General features: G+C 36.1%; 1 protein-coding gene across 3 annotated transcripts in view; it reads left to right on the top strand.

The window, feature by feature from the left end:
* The window catches only part of CLGN (calmegin), a 39,023-nt gene that overhangs the window by 1,880 nt on the left and 16,215 nt on the right, over positions 1-20,928 (top strand). For all 3 annotated transcript variants that reach the window (XM_003820680.5, XM_055111850.2, XM_055111851.2), the window contains 4 exons: positions 12,997-13,149; positions 15,450-15,523; positions 16,182-16,240; positions 19,962-20,103. In XM_003820680.5, coding sequence (XP_003820728.1) covers positions 13,006-13,149; positions 15,450-15,523; positions 16,182-16,240; positions 19,962-20,103 — 419 coding nt within the window. In that variant the 5' untranslated portion in view covers positions 12,997-13,005. The remainder of the gene's footprint in view (positions 1-12,996; positions 13,150-15,449; positions 15,524-16,181; positions 16,241-19,961; positions 20,104-20,928) is intronic.

Below are 20,928 nucleotides of genomic sequence, written 5' to 3'. Positions count from 1 at the left end.
AACTTTAAGTAATAGGTGATTGTCAAACACCACTTCTGGAATATACCAGTGTTGGTCTGATCCTCAGTCAGCCATTAAAACTGAATAACAGCAGAAAGGCATCACAGTTATAAGAAATAGCATGTACAAAAAGTGTGTTAAATAGATGTGTTGAGAGTGAAAGAAGGCCCGGCGCGGTGGCTCACGCTTGTAATCCCAGCACTTTGGGAGGCCGAGGCGGGCGGATCACCTGAGGTTAGGAGTTGGAGACCAGCCTGACCAATATGGTGAAACCCCGTCTCTACTAAAAATACAAAAATTAGCCGGGCATAGTGGCGCGCGCCTGTAATCCCAGCTACTCGGGAGGCTGAGACAGGAGAATCGCTTGAACCAAGGAGGCAGAGGTTGCAGTGAGCTGAGATTGTGCCACTGCACTCCAGCCTGGGTGACAGAGCAAGACTCCATCTCAAAAAAAAAAAAAAAAAAAAAAAGGAATTACAAAAATGTGTCACAGAAACATAAAGTGACTATAGTGTTGGAAAAGTGGCAGCTGTAGACTTGTTCAATGTAGTGTTGCCAGAAACCTTCAATTTGTGAAAAATGCAATAAATCAACGTGCAGTAAAATGAGGTATGCCTGTATGTACACACACACACACACACACACACACACACACACACACACTATTGATTCTGCTTCTCTGATGAACTCTGACTAATAAAATGACTCTCTTCAAAGTAATGACTCAGGGATTCTGCAACTTTCTACCTTGGAATTTTGCCATTTTCAACCATGACCTTCAAAATTGCTTGCATCAAACCAGAAGGGGAAAAATCATAAAGAATTATAATTCATAATTATAGGAAGTTTTTATGGGCAAGGGCTGACAATGGCAAACAGGTCTTCTATTTACATTCTGTTGGCTGGAACCAGGTAATTGTCACATCTAGTGCCAAGGAAATTACCCTTGTGATCAGCCAGCAACTTCTCCCACACTTTACAACACATATTGCATATCCTGTGATTGTCTTTTCTTTGTGTGCCTTACTTACCTTTGATGTGACAGTGAGCATTACTTCAATACCAGTACATGAGCTGCACTTCATAATTTGTAATTTGGGGGTGGTAGTGGAGAACCAGTAGGGTTTTTAGGAGATATTGGTGTAATTATTTAAAGTAGACCAGACTACTTGATCTAGATTTCAAAGATTGGGAAGAATGGTATCTCATTCATGGATAAAGTTACTTGTGCTTCAATTTGTTATTGAACTACCACAGAAGCAGTGCAGAGAACATACATGAGATCAAAGATACATGTTGGTGCAGAAGGATGCAGTTCTTCAGTGCCTCCCTTCTTATGAAGGCACAACTGATATTTAGTGATCTCAGCAAGCCTCATGGAGTGAGGAATACATAAGAAGCTTGGAACCCTGGGCATGCTACCTTTTAATTTATAAGGAGGGAAGAGGGTGACATTAGCACTAAATGTTCTACCCTATACCATATAAACAAATTCTTGCTGTACTAAAATTATATAACTTAAAACAACCATACAGATCAATAAAGAAATAGATAACACCACAAGCCAACTAAACATAATAAACATATGGACAACACTGTACCCAACAATAGCAGAACACACATTTTTCTTAACTGCACATAGAACATTCTCCAGGATAGACCATATTAGACCACAAAACAAGTCTTAATGAATTTTAAAAGATTAAAATCATACAAAGTAAGTTTTCTGAACACAAAGGAAAGAAACTAGAAATCAATAGTAGAAGGAAAACAAGAAAAATTCACAAATATGTGGAAATTAAACAGCACACTCTTGAACAATGAGCCAAATAAGTCTCAAGAAAAGTTAGAAAAACATCTTGAGACAAATGAAAAGGAGAACAAAAGATACCAAAACTTATGGGATACAGTGAAAGCAGTGTTAAAAGGGAAATTTATAGCTTTAAACACTTACATGAAAAACAAAAGATCTCAAGTTAACAACCTAACTTACACCTTGAGGAACTAGAAAAAGAGCAAACGAAACCCAAAAGTTAGAAGAAAGAGGGAAATAATAAAGATTAGAGCAGAGAGAAACAAAATAGAAAATAGAAAAACAAGAGAGAAAACAAGTGAAATCAAGAGTTAATTCTTCGAAAAGGTCAACAAAAAAATTAACAAACCTTTAGTTAGATTAAGAAAAATGAGAGAAGACTCAAATAACTAAAATTGGTAATGAAAGGACATTACATCTGATTCTACAGAAATAAGAGGGATTATAAGAGAATACGCTGAAGGATTGTATGGCAACAAATTGGATAACCTAGATTAAATGGATACATTCTTAGAAACACACACCCTATCAAGATTAATCATGAAGAAGTAGAAAATCTGAACAGACCTATAACTGGTAAGGAGATTGAATCAGTAAACAAAAACTTCCCAGCAGATAAAAGCCCAGGACTAGGTGGCTTCACTGGTGAGTTCTACCAAACATTGAAAGAATTAACACCAGTCCTCCTCAAATTCTTCCAAAATATTGAAGAGGAGTAAACACTTCCAGATTCATTCTATGAAGCCAGCATAACCCTGTTATCAAAGCCAAAGACACTACAAGAAAACTACAGAGCAATATTGCAGATGATTATTGATGCAGAAATTCTTAACAAAATACTTGACAACAAAATTCAGCTGCATATTAAAAGAGTTATATACTATGACCATGTTGGATTTATTCCTAAAATTCAAGGATGATTCAACATAAGAAAATCAGTGTACCATGCCACATTTACAATGTAGGGAGGGGAGAACACGTGATCATCTTTATTCATGCAGAAAAAGCATTTGACATGATTCAACACTCTTTCATAATAAAAAACACTCAGTACACTAGGAATAGAAGGAAACCACCTCAACATAGTAAAGGCCATATATGAAAAGCCCACAGTTAACATCAGACTAATTGGTGAAAGACTGAAAGCTTTTCCTTTAAGATCTAGAATAAGACAAGGATGCCTGCTTTTTCCACTTCTCCCGAGCCAGAGAAATTAGGGAAGAAAAAGAAAGAAAAAAGACATTCAAATTGAAAAGGAAGAAGTAAAATTATCTCAGTGGATAACATGATCTTATATGTATGTACAAAACCCTAAAGATTTCACGAACACAATACAAAAATCTGTTAGAAATAATAAATGAAGGCCAGGCATGGTGGCTCATGCCTGTAGTCCCAGCAATTTTGGAGGCCAAGGTAGCCAGATCAGTTGAGTCTAGGAGTTTAAGACCAGCCTGCGCAACATGGCAAAAACCATCTCTACAGAAAAATACAGAACATTAGCTGGGCATGGTGATGCTTGCCTGTAGTCCCAGCTACTCGAGAGGCTGAAGTGGAGGATCACCTGAGTCCAGGAGTTCAAGGCTGCAGTGGGCCATGATGGTGCCACTGCACTCCAGCCTGGGTAACAGAGTGAGATCCTATCTCAAAAAACAAACAAATGAATTCACTAAAGTTGCAGGGTAAAAAAACTAGCACACAAAAATTAGTTGCACTTCTGTATACTAACAATGAACAGGAAATTAAGAAAACAATTCCATTTATAACAACATAAAAAAGAATAAAATACTTAGGAATAAATCAAGGAAGTAAAATACTTGTACATGAAAAATTATGAAATGCTGCTGAAAGAAATTAAGAAACAAATATTAATCAATGGAAAGACATTGTGTTCATTGGGATTGGAAGACTTAATAAGATGGAAACACAACCCAAAGTAATCTACAGATTCAGTGCAATCCCTACCATAATCCTAATAGCACTTTTTGCAAGAATAGTAAAATTCATATAGAATCTCAAGGGACCCCAAATAGCCAGAACAATCTTGGGAAAGAATAAGTTTGGAAATCTCATATCTCTGTTTCAAAAATTACAAAGCTATAGTAATCAAATCAGTGTGAGACTGGCATAAAGACAGACATATATATCAATGGGACACAATAAAGAGCCTAGTAATAAATTCCCACATATATGTTCAAATTTTTTTTTTATAAAAGTGCCAAGACCATTTTGTGAGAAAGGACAGTCTTCTCATGAGATGATATTGGGGAAACTGGCTATCCACATGCAAAAGAATGAGGTTGTAACCTTACCTTAAATCATAGACAAAAATTAACTCGAAATGGATTGAAGACTTAAACATAAGAAAACTATAAAACTGTTAAAACATGGAAAGCTTCATGACATTGAATTTGCCAGTAATTTTTATATGACACCAAAAGCACAGACAACAAAAGAAAGTATATATAAATTGGAAAACTCAAAATTAAAAAGTTCTGTGCATCGAAGAACACAACAAAATGAAAAACCTATGCAATGGGAGAAAATATTTGCCAATCATATATTTGATAAGGGGTCGGTATCCAGAATTTGTAGGAATTCCTACAACTCAAAACAAAAACAAAACCTGATTTTTTAAATAGGCAAAGGACTTGAATAGACATGTTTCCCTTGAAGATGTATAAATAGCCAACAAGCACATGAAAAGATACTCAGTATCACTAATCATCAGGGAAATGCATATCAAACCACAATATGATACTACGCCATATTAGGACCTATTACAATGACTGCTATTAAAAAAAACATAATTTTGAACAAATGTTGGCAAGGATATGTAGAAATTGGGACCCTTGTGCCTTGTTGGTGGGAATGTAAAATGGTAAAGCCACTGTGGAAAACAGTATGAGGATTCAAAAAAAAATAGAATTATCGTATGACCAAGCAATTCAACTTATGGGTATATACTCAAAAGAATTGAAAACAAGGTCTCAAAGAGTTATTTGTATACCCATATTCATTGTAGGATTATTCACAACAGCCAACAGGTGGAAGCAACCCAAGTGTCCACTGACAGATGAATGTATAAACAAAATGTGGTGTATACACACAATGGAATACTGTCCAGCTTTAAAAAGGAAGGAAATTTGATACATGCTACAACATGGATGAAGCTTGAGGGCATTATGCTAAGTAAAATAAGCCAGTTACAGAAAGACCAATACTGTATGATTCCACTTATATGCAGTACCTAGAGTAGTCAAAATCATAGAGATAGGTATTAGAAAGATGGTTTCCAGGGGCTGGAGGGAAGGGTAGTGGGGAGTTGTTAAAAGTGTATAGCGTTTTAGTTTTAGAGCATGAAGAAAGTTTTGGAAATTAGTTGTACAACAATGAGAATATGTTTTACCACGTGATTTAAAACAATTTTAAATGCATAAATTAACTACTTCATTTTCTTGTAGTATTACCCCAGCATCTGGCCTCTCAGAGTTTCAGTACAGACTTGTCAATAGCATACCTCTCTCTAAGAAATGAGATGTGACAAACCTCATAGTTTTGTTTGGAACTTCATAACATGTTGGCACCATTGTGAGACAGATTTCAATACTGTGAACTTCATGATCTAATTCTCAATTGTCAGCTTGTGCAGCACTGAAGAATGATAGGATACTGCAGCATTACGCAGAAAGTATTAAGTCTGTATTTCTGATTTTTTTTTAAAAAAAAAAGAACAAATAAAAACAATAGAACTGCATTGTCTACAGAATGCCTTCTAACCAATTGCAGTTCTTTAAAAATCTCTGTTTTTGTTTTGTCGATTGGGAATAGTACCTACGCTATTCATGTCCTGGGCTGCAAAGATTAAATTAGCTAGTCCTTTGATGTGAAATAAGATCATAGAATTTTAAAGAAGAAACAAACTTTCAAGATAAAGTGTTTTCTGAACTGTTTTCGAAAGCATTGGAAACTATTTCTAAGGAAAAGTCAGGAAAAACTATAATATAGAATACAAATAAAACTGGGGTGCTCTGGTTGAATTAAGGGTAGAGTTCCAGATAGAGCACTACCTGCTTGGCTTCCTCTTAACTCTTTCTTGGCAGCCCAGTACACCAGAGCTCAAACAAAGCACTTAGAATGTATTTTTTTCAACAAATTAATTATTTGGAACCTAAAGTGTACATTCATTTGAAAGAGAGGATATGGGTCTAAAGTTATATTAATGTTCATTATTACTAGTATTATTTTATGTGTTTTTATTTTGCTCAAAAATGATTAATAGCCAGTCAAGCAAAGTGCCTTTTACTATGTAACATGGAAGGCCCTTAGACTTTTAGAATAATGAAGCTTTTAGAGTTCACAATTAATAAGCAATTTGCAGATATACAAATTTCTGTGCCAATAACTAGGAAATTAAGGAAATAAGCCTATTTCATTGTGTCAAATTGATCCCTTTACATTTACTTCCTATCCCAGTTATACCTCTTTTGTGATTTAGAGAGATCAAATCCTAGTTAATGACAGCACCCAACATTTTTGTCTTTGTCCATAAATATATAAGTAATTATGTAATTGTGGAATTATAGGAATTATATATGCAAAAGAACTTTCTCCATAGCAGTCTACCTGATTACAATAAGCCCTATATTTGTTTGATCTTTTGAATGTGCTTTGATTTTAGTAAAACACTACCACATTAAATTCGTGATAAAACATTTTTTGTATCTTTTCTCAGCATTTATATATAAATGTATTTTGGTTTTATAATTATAAAATTTCCATTTTTATGTTTATATACACTTAAGCAACATTATAATAAAAACAATTTCAGTGAACGTTTAGGAATCATGATATTTTTAAAGAGGTCTACATATTATTTGTGTTTGATAACTGCCATCATCTTTATCTTTAGATTTTTTTTTTATTATACTTTAAGTTTTAGGGTACATGTGCACATTGTGCAGGTTAGTTACATATGTATACATGTGCCATACTGGTGCAATGCACCCACTAACTCGTTATCTAGCATTAGGTATATCTCCCAATGCTATCCCTCCCCCGTTCCCCCACCCCACAACAGTCCCCAGAGTGTGATATTCCCCTTCCTGTGTCCATGTGATCTCATTGTTCAATTCCCACCTATGAGTGAGAATATGTGGTGTTTGGTTTTTTGTTCTTGCGATAGTTTACTGAGAATGATGTTTTCCAATTTCATCCATGTCCCTACAAAGGACATGAACTCATCATTTTTTATGGCTGCATTGTATTCCATGGTGTATATGTGCCACATTTTCTTAATCCATTCTATCATTGTTGGACATTTGGGTTGGTTCCAAGTCTTTGCTATTGTGAATAATGCTGCAATAAACATACGTGTGCATGTGTCTTTATAGCAGCATGATTTATAGTCCTTTGGGTATATACCCAGTAATGGGATGGCTGGGTCAAATGGTATATCCAGTTCTAGATCCCTGAGGAATCGCCACACTGACTTCCACAATGGTTGATCTAGTTTACAGTCCCACCAACAGTGTAAAAGTGTTCCTATTTCTCCACATCCTCTCCAGCACCTGTTGTTTCCTGACTTTTTAATGATTGCCATTCTAACTGGTGTGAGATGGTATCTCATTGTGGTTTTGATTTGCATTTCTCTGATGGCCAGTGATGATGAGCATTTTTTCATGTGTTTTTTGGCTGCATAAATGTCTTCTTTTGAGAAGTGTCTGTTCATGTCCTTCGCCCACTTTTTGATGGGGTTGTTTGTTTTTTTCTTGTAAATTTGTTTGAGTTCATTGTAGATTCTGGATATTAGCCCTTTGTCAGATGAGTAGGTTGTGAAAATTTTCTCCCATTTTGTAGGTTGCCTGTTCACTCTGATGGTAGTTTCTTTTCCTGTGCAGAAGCTCTTTAGTTTAATCAAATCCCATTTGTCAATTTTGTCTTTTGTTGCCATTGCTTTTGGTGTTTTAGACATGAAGTCCTTGCCCATGCCTATGTCCTGAATGGTAATGCCTAGGTTTCTTCTAGGGTTTTTATGGTTTTAGGTCTAACGTTTAAGTCTTTAATCCATCTTGAATTAATTTTTGTGTAAGGTGTAAGGAAGGGATCCAGTTTCAGCTTTCTACATATGGCTAGCCAGTTTTCCCAGCACCATTTATTAAATAGGGAATCCTTTCCCCATTGCTTGTTTTTCTCAGGTTTGTCAAAGATCAGATAGTTGTAGATATGCGGCGTTATTTCTGAGGGCTCTGTTCTGTTCCATTGATCTATATCTCTGTTTTGGTACCAGTACCATGCTGTTTTGGTTACTGTAGCCTTGTAGTACAGTTTGAAGTCAGGTAGTGTGATGCCTCCAGCTTTGTTCTTTTGGCTTAGGATTGACTTGGCGATGCGGGCTCTTTTTTGGTTCCATATGAACTTTAAAGTAGTTTTTTCTAATTCTGTGAAGAAAGTCATTGGTAGCTTGATGGGGATGGCATTGAATCTGTAAATTACCTTGGGCAGTATGGCCATTTTCACGATATTGATTCTTCCTACCCATGAGCATGGAATGTTCTTCCATTTGTTTGTGTCCTCTTTTATTTCCTTGAGCAGTGGTTTGTAGTTCTCCTTGAAGAGGTCCTTCACATCCCTTGTAAGTTGGATTCCTAGGTATTTTATTCTCTTTGAAGCAATTGTGAATGGGAGTTCACTCATGATTTGGCTCTCTGTTTGTCTGTTGCTGGTGTATAAGAATGCTTGTGATTTTTGTACATTGATTTTGTATCCTGAGACTTTGCTGAAGTTGCTTATCAGCTTAAGGAGATTTTGGGCTGAGATGATGGGGTTTTCTAGATATACAATCATGTCGTCTGCAAACAGGGACAATTTGACTTCCTCTTTTCCTAATTGAATACCCTTTATTTCCTTCTCCTGCATAATTGCCCTGGCCAGAACTTCCAACACTATGTTGAATAGGAGTGGTGAGAGAGGGCATCCCTGTCTTGTGCCAGTTTTCATAGGGAATGCTTCCAGTTTTTGCCCATTCAGTATGATACTGGCTGTGGGTTTGTCATAGATAGCTCTTATTATTTTGAAATACGTCCCATCAATACCTAATTTATTGAGAGTTTTTAGCATGAAGGGTTGTTGAATTTTGTCAAAGGCTTTTTCTGCATCTATTGAGATAATCATGTGGTTTTTGTCTTTGGCTCTATTTATATGCTGGATTACATTTATTGATTTGCGTATATTGAACCAGCCTTGCATCCCAGGGATGAAGCCCACTTGATCATGGTGGATAAGCTTTTCGATGTGCTGCTCGATTCGTTTTGCCAGTATTTTATTGAGGCTTTTTGCATCAATGTTCATCAAGGATATTGGTCTAAAATTCTCTTTTTTGGTTGTGTCTCTGCCTGGCTTTGGTATCAGAATGATGCTGGCCTCATAAAATGAGTTAGGGAGGATTCCCTCTTTTTCTATTGATTGGAATAGTTTCAGAAGGAATGGTAGCAGTTCCTCCTTGTACCTCTCGTAGAATTCAGCTGTGAATCCATCTGGTCCTGGATCCTTTTTGGTTGGTAAGCTATTGATTATTGCCACAATTTCAGATCCGGTTATTTCTCTATTCAGAGATTCAACTTCTTCCTGGTTTAGTCTTGGGAGAGTGTATGTGTCGAGGAATTTATCCATTTCTTCTAGATTTTCTAGTTTATTTGCGTAGAGGTGTTTGTAGTATTCTCTGATGGTAGTTTGTATTTGTGGGATCGGTGGTGATATCCCCTTTATCATTTTTTATTGTGTGTATTAGATTCTTCTCTCTTTTTTTCTTTATTAGTCTTGCTAGCAGTCTGTCAATTTTGTTGATCCTTTCAAAAAACCAGCTCCTGGATTCATTAATTTTTTGAAGGGTTTTTTGTGTCTCTATTTCCTTCAGTTCTGCTCTGATTTTAGTTATTTCTTGCCTTCTCCTAGCTTTTGAATGTGTTTGCTCTTGCTTTTCTAGTTCTTTTAATTGTGATGTTAGGGTGTCAATTTTGGATCTTTCCTGCTTTCTCTTGTGGGCATTTAGTGCTATAAATTTCCCTCTACACACTGCTTTGAATGCGTCCCAGAGATTCTCGTATGTTGTGTCTTTGTTCTCATTGGTTTCAAAGAACATCTTTATTTCTGCCTTCATTTCGTATGTACCCAGTAGTCATTCAGGAGCAGGTTGTTCAGTTTCCATGTAGTTGAGCGGTTTTGAGTGAGATTCTTAATCCTGAGTTCTAGTTTGATTGCACTGTGGTCTGAGAGATAGTTTGTTATAATTTCTGTTCTTTTACATTTGCTGAGGAGAGCTTTACTTCCAAGTATGTGGTCAATTTTGGAATAGGTGTGGTGTGGTGCTGAAAAAAATGTATATTCTGTTGATTTGTGGTGGAGAGTTCTGTAGATGTCTATTAGGTCCACTTGGTGCAGAGCTGAGTTCAATTCCTGGGTATCCTTGTTGACTTTCTGTCTTGTTGATCTGTCTAATGTTGACAGTGGGGTGTTAAAGTCTCCCATTATTAATGTGTGGGAGTCTAAGTCTCTTTGTAGGTCACTCAGGACTTGCTTTATGAATCTTGGTGCTCCTGTATTGGGTGCATATATATTTAGGATAGTTAGCTCTTCTTGTTGAATTGATCCCTTTACCATTATGTAATGGCCTTCTTTGTCTCTTTTGATCTTTGTTGGTTTAAAGTCTGTTTTATCAGAGACTAGGATTGCAACCCCTGCCTTTTTTTGTTTTTCATTTGCTTGGTAGATCTTCCTCCATCCTTTTATTTTGGGCCTATGTGTGTCTCTGCACGTGAGATGTGTTTCCTGAATACAGCACACTGATGGGTCTTGACTCTTTATCCAATTTGCCAGTCTGTGTCTTTTAATTGGAGCATTTAGTCCATTTACATTTAAAGTTAATATTGTTATGTGTGAATTTGATCCTGTCATTATGATGTTAGCTGGTTATTTTGCTCATTAGTTGATGCAGTTTCTTCCTAGTCTTGATGGTCTTTACATTTTGGCATGATTTTGCAGCGGCTGGTACCGGTTGTTCCTTTCCATGTTTAGCGCTTCCTTCAGGAGCTCTTGTAGGGCAGGCCTGGTGGTGACAAAATCTCTCAGCATTTGCTTGTCTGTAAAGTATTTTATTTCTCCTTCGCTTATGAAGCTTAGTTTGGCTGGATATGAAATTCTGGGTTGAAAATTCTTGTCTTTAAGAATGTTGAATATTGGCCCCCACTCTCTTCTGGCTTGTAGGGTTTCTGCCGAGAGATCCGCTGTTAGTCTGATGGGCTTCCCTTTGAGGGTAACCAGACCTTTCTCTCAGGCTGCCCTTAACATTTTTTCCTTCATTTCAACTTTGGTGAATCTGACAATTATGTGTCTTGGAGTTGCTCTTCTCGAGGAGTATCTTTGTGGCATTCTCTGTATTTCCTGAATCTGAACGTTGGCCTGCCTTGCTAGATTGGGGAAGTTCTCCTGGATAATATCCTGCAGAGTGTTTTCCAACTTGGTTCCATTCTCCCCATCACTTTCAGGTACACCAATCAGACGTAGATTTCGTCTTTTCACATAGTCCCATATTTCTTGGAGGCTTTGCCCATTTCTTTTTATTCTTTTTTCTCTAAACTTCCCTTCTCGCTTCATTTCATTCATTTCATCTTCCATCGCTGATACCTTTCTTCCAGTTGATCGCATTGGCTCCTGAGGCTTCTGCATTCTTCACATAGTTCTCGAGCCTTGGCCTTCAGCTCCATCAGCTCCTTTAAGCACTTCTCTTTATTGGTTATTCTAGTTATACATTCTTCTAAATTTTTTTCAAAGTTTTCAACTTTTTTGCCTTTGGTTTGAATGTCCTCCCATAGCTCAGAGTAATTTGATCATCTGAAGCCTTCTTCTCTCAGCTCGTCAAAGTCATTCTCCATCCAGCTTTGTTCAGTTGCTGGTGAGGAACTGCGTTCCTTTGGAGGAGGAGAGGCGCTGTGCTTTTTAGAGTTTCCAGTTTTTCTGTTCTGTTTTTTCCCCATCTTTGTGGTTTTATCTACTTTTGGTCTTTGATGATGGTGATGTACAGATGGGTTTTTGGCGTGGATGTCCTTTCTGTTTGTTAGTTTTCCTTCTAACAGACAGGACCCTCAACTGCAGGTCTGTTGGAATACCCTGCCGTGTGAGGTGTCAGTGTGCCCCTGCTGGGGGGTGCCTCCCAGTTAGGCTGCTCAGGGGTCAGGGACCCACTTGAGGAGGCAGTCTGCCTGTTCTCAGATCTCCAGCTGCGTGCTGGGAGAACCACTGCTCTCTTCAAAGCTGTCAGACAGGGACATTTAAGTCTGTAGAGGTTACTGCTATCTTTTTGTTTGTCTGTGCCCTGCCGCCAGAGGTGGAGCCTACAGAGGCAGGCAGGCCTCCTTGAGCTGTGGTGGGCTCCGCCCAGTTCGAGCTTCCCGGCTGCCTTGTTTACCTAATCAAGCCTGGGCAATGGCGGGCGCCCCTCCCCCAGCCTCGCTGCCGCCTTGCAGTTTGATCTCAGACTGCTGTGCTAGGAATCAGTGAGACTCCATGGGCGTAGGACCCTCCAAGCCAGGTGCGGGATATAATCTCATGGTGCGCCATTTTTTAAGCCTGTTGGAAAAGCACAGTATTCCGGTGGGAGTGACCCGATTTTCCAGGTGCCGTCCGTCACCCCTTTCTTTGACTTGGAAAGGGAACTCCCTGACCCCTTGCGCTTCTCGAGTGAGGCAATGCCTCGCCCTGCTTCGGCTCGCGCACGGTGCGCGCACCCACTGACCTGCGCCCACTGTCTGGCACTCCCTAGTGAGATGAACCCGGTACCTCAGATGGAAATGCAGAAATCACCGTCTTCTGCGTCGCTCACGCTGGGAGCTGTAGACGGGAGCTGTTCCTTTTCGGCCATCTTGGCTCCTCCCCGCTATCTTTAGATTTTGTGCCATTGGCTCTTTGTTTTTGGATGAAGGCCTGCAGCTATAGAATCTGTTTCCTACAAGATTTGAAGTTTGTATTTTCACTTGCTCAAAGCACAATTTAAATAATTTTGTCAGTGATTTGTTTTAAAAGCCATCCTAGAATAAAGGAGCTATTATGGAGAAATTATTTATTTCTACATATACTTAACACTTATTTTCACAACTTTGTTTTATTTTCACTAATTACTTTTAATTTCACAGATAATCAATATGCGTTTCCAAGCCTTTTGGCTATGTTTGGGTCTTCTGTTCATCTCAATTAATGCAGAATTTATGGATGATGATGTTGAGATGGAAGACTTTGAAGAAAATTCAGAAGAAATTGATGTTAATGAAAGTGAACTTTCCTCAGAGGTATGGTTATTGAGAAATGGGTTATAAATTATTCCTTTACATAGTACAATGAAGTGATTGACCTCTGATGATTCATTTCAGTTCAAATAATCTTCATTTTAGAGATAGATAGAAAAACATTGATTTTTTTCCTAAGTATCTTATTACTTTATTTTTTAGAGTGCCCATGTAATTCAGAAATTTGTTCATGGCATCTAGCACAGTTTCTTAAACAAATAAATATGGGGGAAGTTTTTACTATCAAAACAGGAGTTTGTCACAGATTAAAGAGAACTAAGCTAATAGTAAGGTTTTTATTCATACTTTTGACATTGCTAGATCTTTTCAAATAAAAGGCTATATAATTTGCAGTTCCTTGAGAAGTAAAGTATTTGTCTTTATTTCTCTGAGAAAAGAAAATGCTAAGGAGGAGGATGAATTAGAAAAGGAAGTGAGGGTGAGGGGTGGGCATTTAGTAAACCTGACTCGTGTTTCTCTCAGCATTGTTAAAACGTATATTTTGAAGTAGTGATTAACAGGAGTCTGAGAAATTGCAGGGATTTTTGTATACCTTGATGATACATAAGAGCTTTTACATTGAGGATATTCATATCTAACCTTGTGATAATCAGAAATATTTTTGATGGTGAGAAAGCATTAATTGTATTCTGCCAGCTACTGTTTGAAGGGCCGAAGGGAATAATATGTAGTTGTTACAGATTTCTTTACTTCATTTCCTCTTATTAAGTATTTTTCATTTGCAAATGTGTTGTTTCATTGTTTAAGGTGAACAGTATGTTTCCCCTGTTAAATTGAAGCTCTGTAAGGACAATTTTTTTTAAAGCCTATTTCTATAATCTGCAGAAAGTAAGTACTCCGAGTACTAATAATTACTGACTTGGATACGTTACTACAGGGTCTTTGAAGGTTAATATTAATACTTCAAAGAAATTGACAGGTAACTACCACTCGACTTATTTGGTGATACTTTGAGAATATGATAGGAAGTGGGAAAGAATGATTTTTGATGCTTCTAATTTTATAGCATGAGTAATCTACATAGGGTGAAGTATAAATAAAGGGCAAAATAAACTGATTTTAGGGGTGGCCTATCAGAAGGAAGCCTCTTGTGACACCACTGCCCATTTTGTCAATCTATAAAAATATAGAGAAGAGTAAAGTTGTAATTCAGTAAACTTCATAGAAGATTGGCAGTTTTGGTAGCTGAATCTTGACCCTGTCAGTAATTACGTGGAATTTTGTGTAATTACTGATTTCCCTCCCTTAGACAGGAAGTGTTTTGCTCTCAGGGTAGGATAGGGACAATGAAAATAGAAAAAGTATTTCTGCACCCTTTTCCCTAAAGCCTACTGGAAGAAATCTCACTAATCATACAGATACAATCTAATCTCACTAATCATACAGATACAATCACAGGCTGATTCTGAGAGGATCCAGACTAACCTATTACTTTAGGCAAATTTTTATTTATTCATCCTCAGTTTAAATTATCTTTTGATAGTTTATCAGTCTTTACTCTTTTAAATTATTTTGTTGGTAAATTCTGTATCATGTAGTAAAAATGTATGAGCTTTGGAGCCAGACAGTCTTGGCTTTATATGCAAGTTCTACAATTATCTAACTGGACAGCAGTAAGCAAGTTACTTTGTCTGTCCCAGTTTCCTCATATATAAAGTGGTTACTAATGATACTTCCCCCATAGAAATATTATAAGAATTAAAGGAGCCACTATATCATCAGCAATACCACTGCCACCATCATCATTATTGCCACCCTAACAGCTAACACTTCAAAGGCACTTGAAACAATGCTTTGTTAATAATTGCTTTGCAATGCTATCTCCATAGAATCTTTTCACTCTCTGGGTTCCTAATCTTGGAAAATTATATTATTATCTTTTAGGGTACGTAACAGTAAAACTTAAGAGTTAATTTTAAAAGCCTATGTGCTTACTAAGCTCTACATCTTACATGCTTTTCATTATGCTGTTTCCTTTGCTCCCAAAGAGTTTTATCCATAAATATTGTCACTTGTCAGAGTCCCTTTGTTCCTTCTGTGTTAGAAGGGGTCAGTGTATCCACTGTTTGTACGTATAGTATTTTTGTCATCATGGTATTTGTTATATTTTCTTGTACCTTATCATTACTAGGATACAAAGTTTTGTATCCTATTTGAGTTTGTCACCTCATATCTGTATTACCTGTATGTGCATTACATACTATGTTCTTCACTAGGAAGATTATTTAATTGAAATATTTGTGAAAATGAATAACTTTAGACTTGGAAAATTTCTTTTCTAGATTAAATATAAGACACCTCAACCTATAGGAGAAGTATATTTTGCAGAAACTTTTGATAGTGGAAGGTTGGCTGGGTGAGTATTCATTCAAGAGAATGTTTTCTTTGATTTATTAGCTTTTTTGAAGTTATTAGGTTTTGGCCTATGAAAATTATCTCTACTACAGATCTGTAAAAAATTTTAAAGTAGTTTAATTGACAATGTAAATCAGTACTTAGTATATTTTTGTAATTGATAGAATGTTTAATTTGAATAGTTATTTATTCAAAGAAAATATACTAATTCCGAATGCAAAGATGAAATTTATAACATTTCTTTATTCTCTAGGACAGATTAACACTCTTAAGTTCAGATGACAAATATGAGTACTGCTCTACTCTAAATAATGGAAAAAACAAAAGTTAATATTAAAATGATTATTATGTGTCAGATGTCCTTTAAAAAAGTAGATAATTACCATATTTAATCCCCATTTTACAGGTGGAGAAACCGAGGTTTCTTGTACCTTACCTGTGATCATACAGCTAGTAAATTATAGATTCCAAATTCGGTTTAACTCTAGCCCTTCAGGATTATGTGTAGGCATCCTTATTTAGCATCTAAGTATGAATTTATTGTTGAATGAAAAGTGACTGTATTGGGTGATCTTTTATTGTGTTTCTGTATGCCTTATATCTATAAATTGCTGATTTTATTGTTAATGACATATATGTATGTTCAACTTTATTTACAGATGGGTCTTATCAAAAGCAAAGAAAGATGACATGGATGAGGAAATTTCAATATACGATGGTAAAATATTTATTTAAGTATTAGATATAACCAGTATGGCCTGGAGTTCACTAACCTTTGAGATTAGATTTTTGTTAAATTGTGTTGGCTGGAGTCCCCCACCCTGCCTCACAATAAAATGTTCAGTCTTTTATCTTGTCCCTCTTCAATATTTCTGAAAAACCCTTCACTATTTCTGAAAATCTCACTCTTAAGCCAGTTAATCTAGTTTTCTAACTGAACAGTTGAATTTTCACTCTACTGCTGTTAGTCTTTTGCATTTCCTGAAGCAGTATTTCCCAGGCTACTGCTGTCTCTATGGTTTCATCTCAAGCATAGACACACCTAGATCAAATTATAATTTATGGTAAGATTCTCCTAGCAAGTAAAAAGCAGAGGATAGCTAATGAGAGCTACAAGATATGTGGCTGCTTCTGGAATCCTCATCTCCAGGTCTATATCCATTATCATAGGGTGTCTGATAGGATTATCTTCAACCTTAGCTCTAGAAAGAAATGTCCTATAGGCAGGGGTCATATTGTCTTCCCTAATAGGACTACCCTAGAGTATGACCAAATATTTTCTTCTTTGTGGTCTAAAAACCAGCCTCCTTGATTGTTATATGCTGAAGCAAGATCAGCCTCTTCTCACAGTGACTGATAGTGATAATTTCTTCTTTCTCAGAGGACCTCATACTCATAAACATGTGGCCCTGCACTCAGACTCTGATAAGCAGTTACATCACAACAACAAAACAGATAGCATGTTGGATGTCAGCTATCTGCTTCCTTTTCATAGTTTCTGTTTAGTGTAAGATAAAGATCATACCTGCATGTCTTCCTTTGCATGGTGTTCGCCATCCCAGCAAATCCCCTGTGTATATATATACACATATATACATATATACACAAATATATATACATATACACATATATGTGTGTGTGTGTGTGTGTATATATATATATATGCTTATCAACTCCAAAAAGGACACCACCATATGCACAGAAAAAGCAGTAGTGGGATTTCTGGATCAAACAGTAGATCTACTTTCAGTTTTTTAATAAACCTCCGTGCTGTTTTCCATAGAGGCTGTATTAATTTACATTGCACCAGCAGTGTATAAATGTTCCCTTTTCACCACATCCATGCCAATTGTTTTTTGACTTTTTAATAATGGCCATTCTTACAGGGGTAACGTAGTATCTCATTGTGGTTTTAATTTGCATTTCCTTGATGATTAGTGATGTTGAGCATTTTCTAAACATGTTCGTTGGCCATTTCTATATCTTCTTTTGAGAAATGTCTATTTATGTCATTTGCCTACTTTCTGATGGGATTAATTTTTTTCTTGCTGATTTGTTTGAGTCTCTTGATTCTGGATACTAGTCCTTTGTCAGATTCATAGGTTATTAATATTTTCTCCCACACTGTGGGTTATCTGTTTACTCTGATGATTATTTATTTTGCTGTGCAGAAGCTTTTTAGTTTAATTAGGTCCCATTTATTTATTTTTGTTTTTGTTGCATTTGCTTTTGGGTTCTTGGTCATGAATTCTTTGCCTAAGCCAATGTCTAGAAGAGTTTTTCTGGTGTTATCTTCTAGAATTTTCATGGTTTCAGATCTTAGGTTTAAGTCTTTAATCCATCTTCAGTTGATTTTTGTATAAGGTGACAAGTAAGGATCCAGTTTCATTCTTCTATATGTGGCTTGCCAGTTTTCTCAGTACCATTTATTAAATAGGGTGTCCTTTCCCTAATTTATATTTTTGTATGCTTGGTCAAAGATCAGTTAGTTGTAAGTATTTTGCTTTATTTCTGGTTCTTTATTCTGTTCCAGTGGTCTGTGTGTCTACCTGAGACCATTACCATGCTGTTTTGATAATATGGCCCTGTATAATTTGAAGTCAGGTAATGTGATGTCTCCAGATCTGTTCTTTTTGCTTAGGATTACTTTGGCTATTCAGGCTCTTTTTTGGTTCCATATGAACTTTTGGATTTTTTTTCCTAATTCTGTGAAAATTGTTCTTGGTGTTTTGACAGGAATCACGTTGAATCTGTAGATGGCTTTGGGCGCTATGATCATTTTCATGATATTGATTCTTCCAATCCATGAGCATGGGATGTGTTTCCATTTGTTTGTGTCATCTATGATTTTTTTCAGCAGTGTTTTGTAGTTCTCCTTGTATAGATAGATCTTTCACCTCTGTTAAGAATATTCCTAGGGATTTTTTTTTTTTTTTGCAGCCATTGTAAAAGTCATTGAGTTCTTGATTTGATTTTCAGTTTGGTCGTTGTTGCTATGTAGCAGTACTACTGATTTGTGTACATTGATTTTGTAAGCTGAGACTTTTATTGAATTGATTTTTCAAGTCTAGTAGTCTATTGGATGAGTCTTTAGGGTTTTCTGGGTATGCAATCATATCATTAGCAAACAGTGATAGCTTGACTTCCTCGTTTCCAATTTGTATGTCCTTTATTTCTTTCTCTTGCCAGATTGCGCTGGATAGGACTTCCAGATAAAGTTGTTACTTCTTAAAATAAGACCTTTATAGGGGGTGAGAGGCAAACTACAAGTTAGTGATAATACAATTCACCATCAATGTGAGAGAAAGAAAACCAAGTACATTAATCTTTTTCAAAAAAATATAATATGACCAAATTAGGGGGAGATAGAAAAGAAACTTGGAAACTTAATAAAAACACACACATTTTTAAAAGTCTAAAAATGTATGTACAATTATAGACCAAAAATTACCCCTCTTTGATTTATAAGACTGTGTCTGGTTCTTGCATTATTTTTCTTAGAAAGAAAAAAAATGATATGAGAGCATTTGTGATTCAAAAGTGCTCATTAATGAATATTTTGAGTTGACACAATACTGGAAAATAGCCAGTTTTGTCGAATTGAATTTTCTTGGAATAGGCAATACCTATCATTTTCAAAACAGAAGATTTTACACAAATTAATATAAGTTGATTTTCTATTCTAAAACCAGTAAAGGAGTAAAGTCTAACATATAACTTTTGGGCTACAGGTAGCCCACCTAGCTTTGCATTGTATGTGCCCCATAATCTAATTTCAGGAATGTCCTGATCTTAACATGGAAAATTGTAACCCAGAGAAGGCCTAACTCAGTTTTGCCTTGTTGTAGCTTAGCACTTATGCAGTGCTTTGCTGCCTTCCTGGCCAAAAGTTCTGAGAGCTGATTAGTGTAGCCTGATAAGGGTTTGTGTGAATTAAGCATGCAGTTTTCAAAATGAACTTTAAATCTTTACAATAACTGCTGCAAGTAAGAAAAGTAGCTGATGAGTATTGTGCATTTCAAAATAAATAGACTACTCATTTTGTGTTATGTGTCATATGCAGTTTCAAATATGTCATTTTAAAAATACAATATTGACATACCCTATTGAGACAAACCACATTTTATAATTTCATTGATTAAAAACTCTTTCATAGAAAAACCAAACTAATTCAGCTTTAAGAGTGACTTAATTAGACACTATAGTGTTTGCTATTAGTTTTCACAACTTTAGTTAAGAAGATGAAATCATTCTTTGATAGAAAAAAAAAGATAAATGAGCAGGCATACATATATAGTTGAAGATATTTCCTGATTTAAAATTTTTATTTTTCCCAAGTCAGCCTTCCTGGATAAAAATTATTGTTCATAACTGCTGATAAATAATTCTTAGGTCAATGTTTTCTGTTTTAGTTTAATTTGCTTTGCTTTATTTTTTAGGAAGATGGGAAATTGAAGAGTTGAAAGAAAACCAGGTACCTGGTGACAGAGGACTGGTATTAAAATCTAGAGCAAAGCATCATGCAATATCTGCTGTATTAGCAAAACCGTTCATTTTTGCTGATAAACCCTTGATAGTTCAGTAAGTGTTGCTATGTTTTTGAATACTTTTTCTGAATTTTGTATTAGCTTTGGCTTCTGAATATAGCTTGTATTTTGAAAATGGATGTGAAAATCTAGATCTTCCTTTTTCGTTTCACTTAGTTAAAACACAAATGTGCATATACACACAAACATACCCATGCTTTCAATAAAAAGCAGGTAAATGATAAAATTATACAAAGATCAACCATTCTTATGGCCTAGTACTAATATTTATATTTGTTTATTTCAAGGAGTTGTATGTGGGCTATTAAGCAGTATATTTCCTTTGGTCTGAGTGCTTGTATTGACTAAATGAGGAATAAATAGTTTGGCTCTCTTAAAAAAATTTAAAAATTATGTGATACATACTGTAATATATACAATTCTGCTGTCATAAACTATATAATGCACCATTTTTGTTTTACTCTTAAAATTACTTGTTATCAAAATATTAAACTTAATATATTCAGAACAGAATAATAAATATCGCTATTAAACCAGTGATAAGATTCAAAGGCAGAAAATTTATTTCAAAAATAAATGTTTATGAATACCAGTGTCTTTCAAGCAGGGACCCCTTTTAAAGGTCACATTCTCACAGATAATCCTTTCTTTCAACCTCTCCACCTCCCCACCATGCCTGGCATGGTGCCTCATGCCTCATGTGTGTAATCCCAGCACTTTGGGAGGCCTAGGTGGGCAGACAGCTTGAACCCAGGAGTTCAAGACCGACCTGAGCAACATGGCGAAACCCCGACTCTACAAAAAAATTTTAAAAATTAGCCAGGCATGGTGGTGCCCAACTGTAGTCCCAGCTACTCTG

Source organism: Pan paniscus, chromosome 3 (genome assembly GCF_029289425.2).
Source record: "Pan paniscus chromosome 3, NHGRI_mPanPan1-v2.0_pri, whole genome shotgun sequence".
NCBI lineage: Eukaryota > Metazoa > Chordata > Mammalia > Primates > Hominidae > Pan > Pan paniscus.
This window is presented reverse-complemented; position numbering and strand designations above follow the sequence as displayed.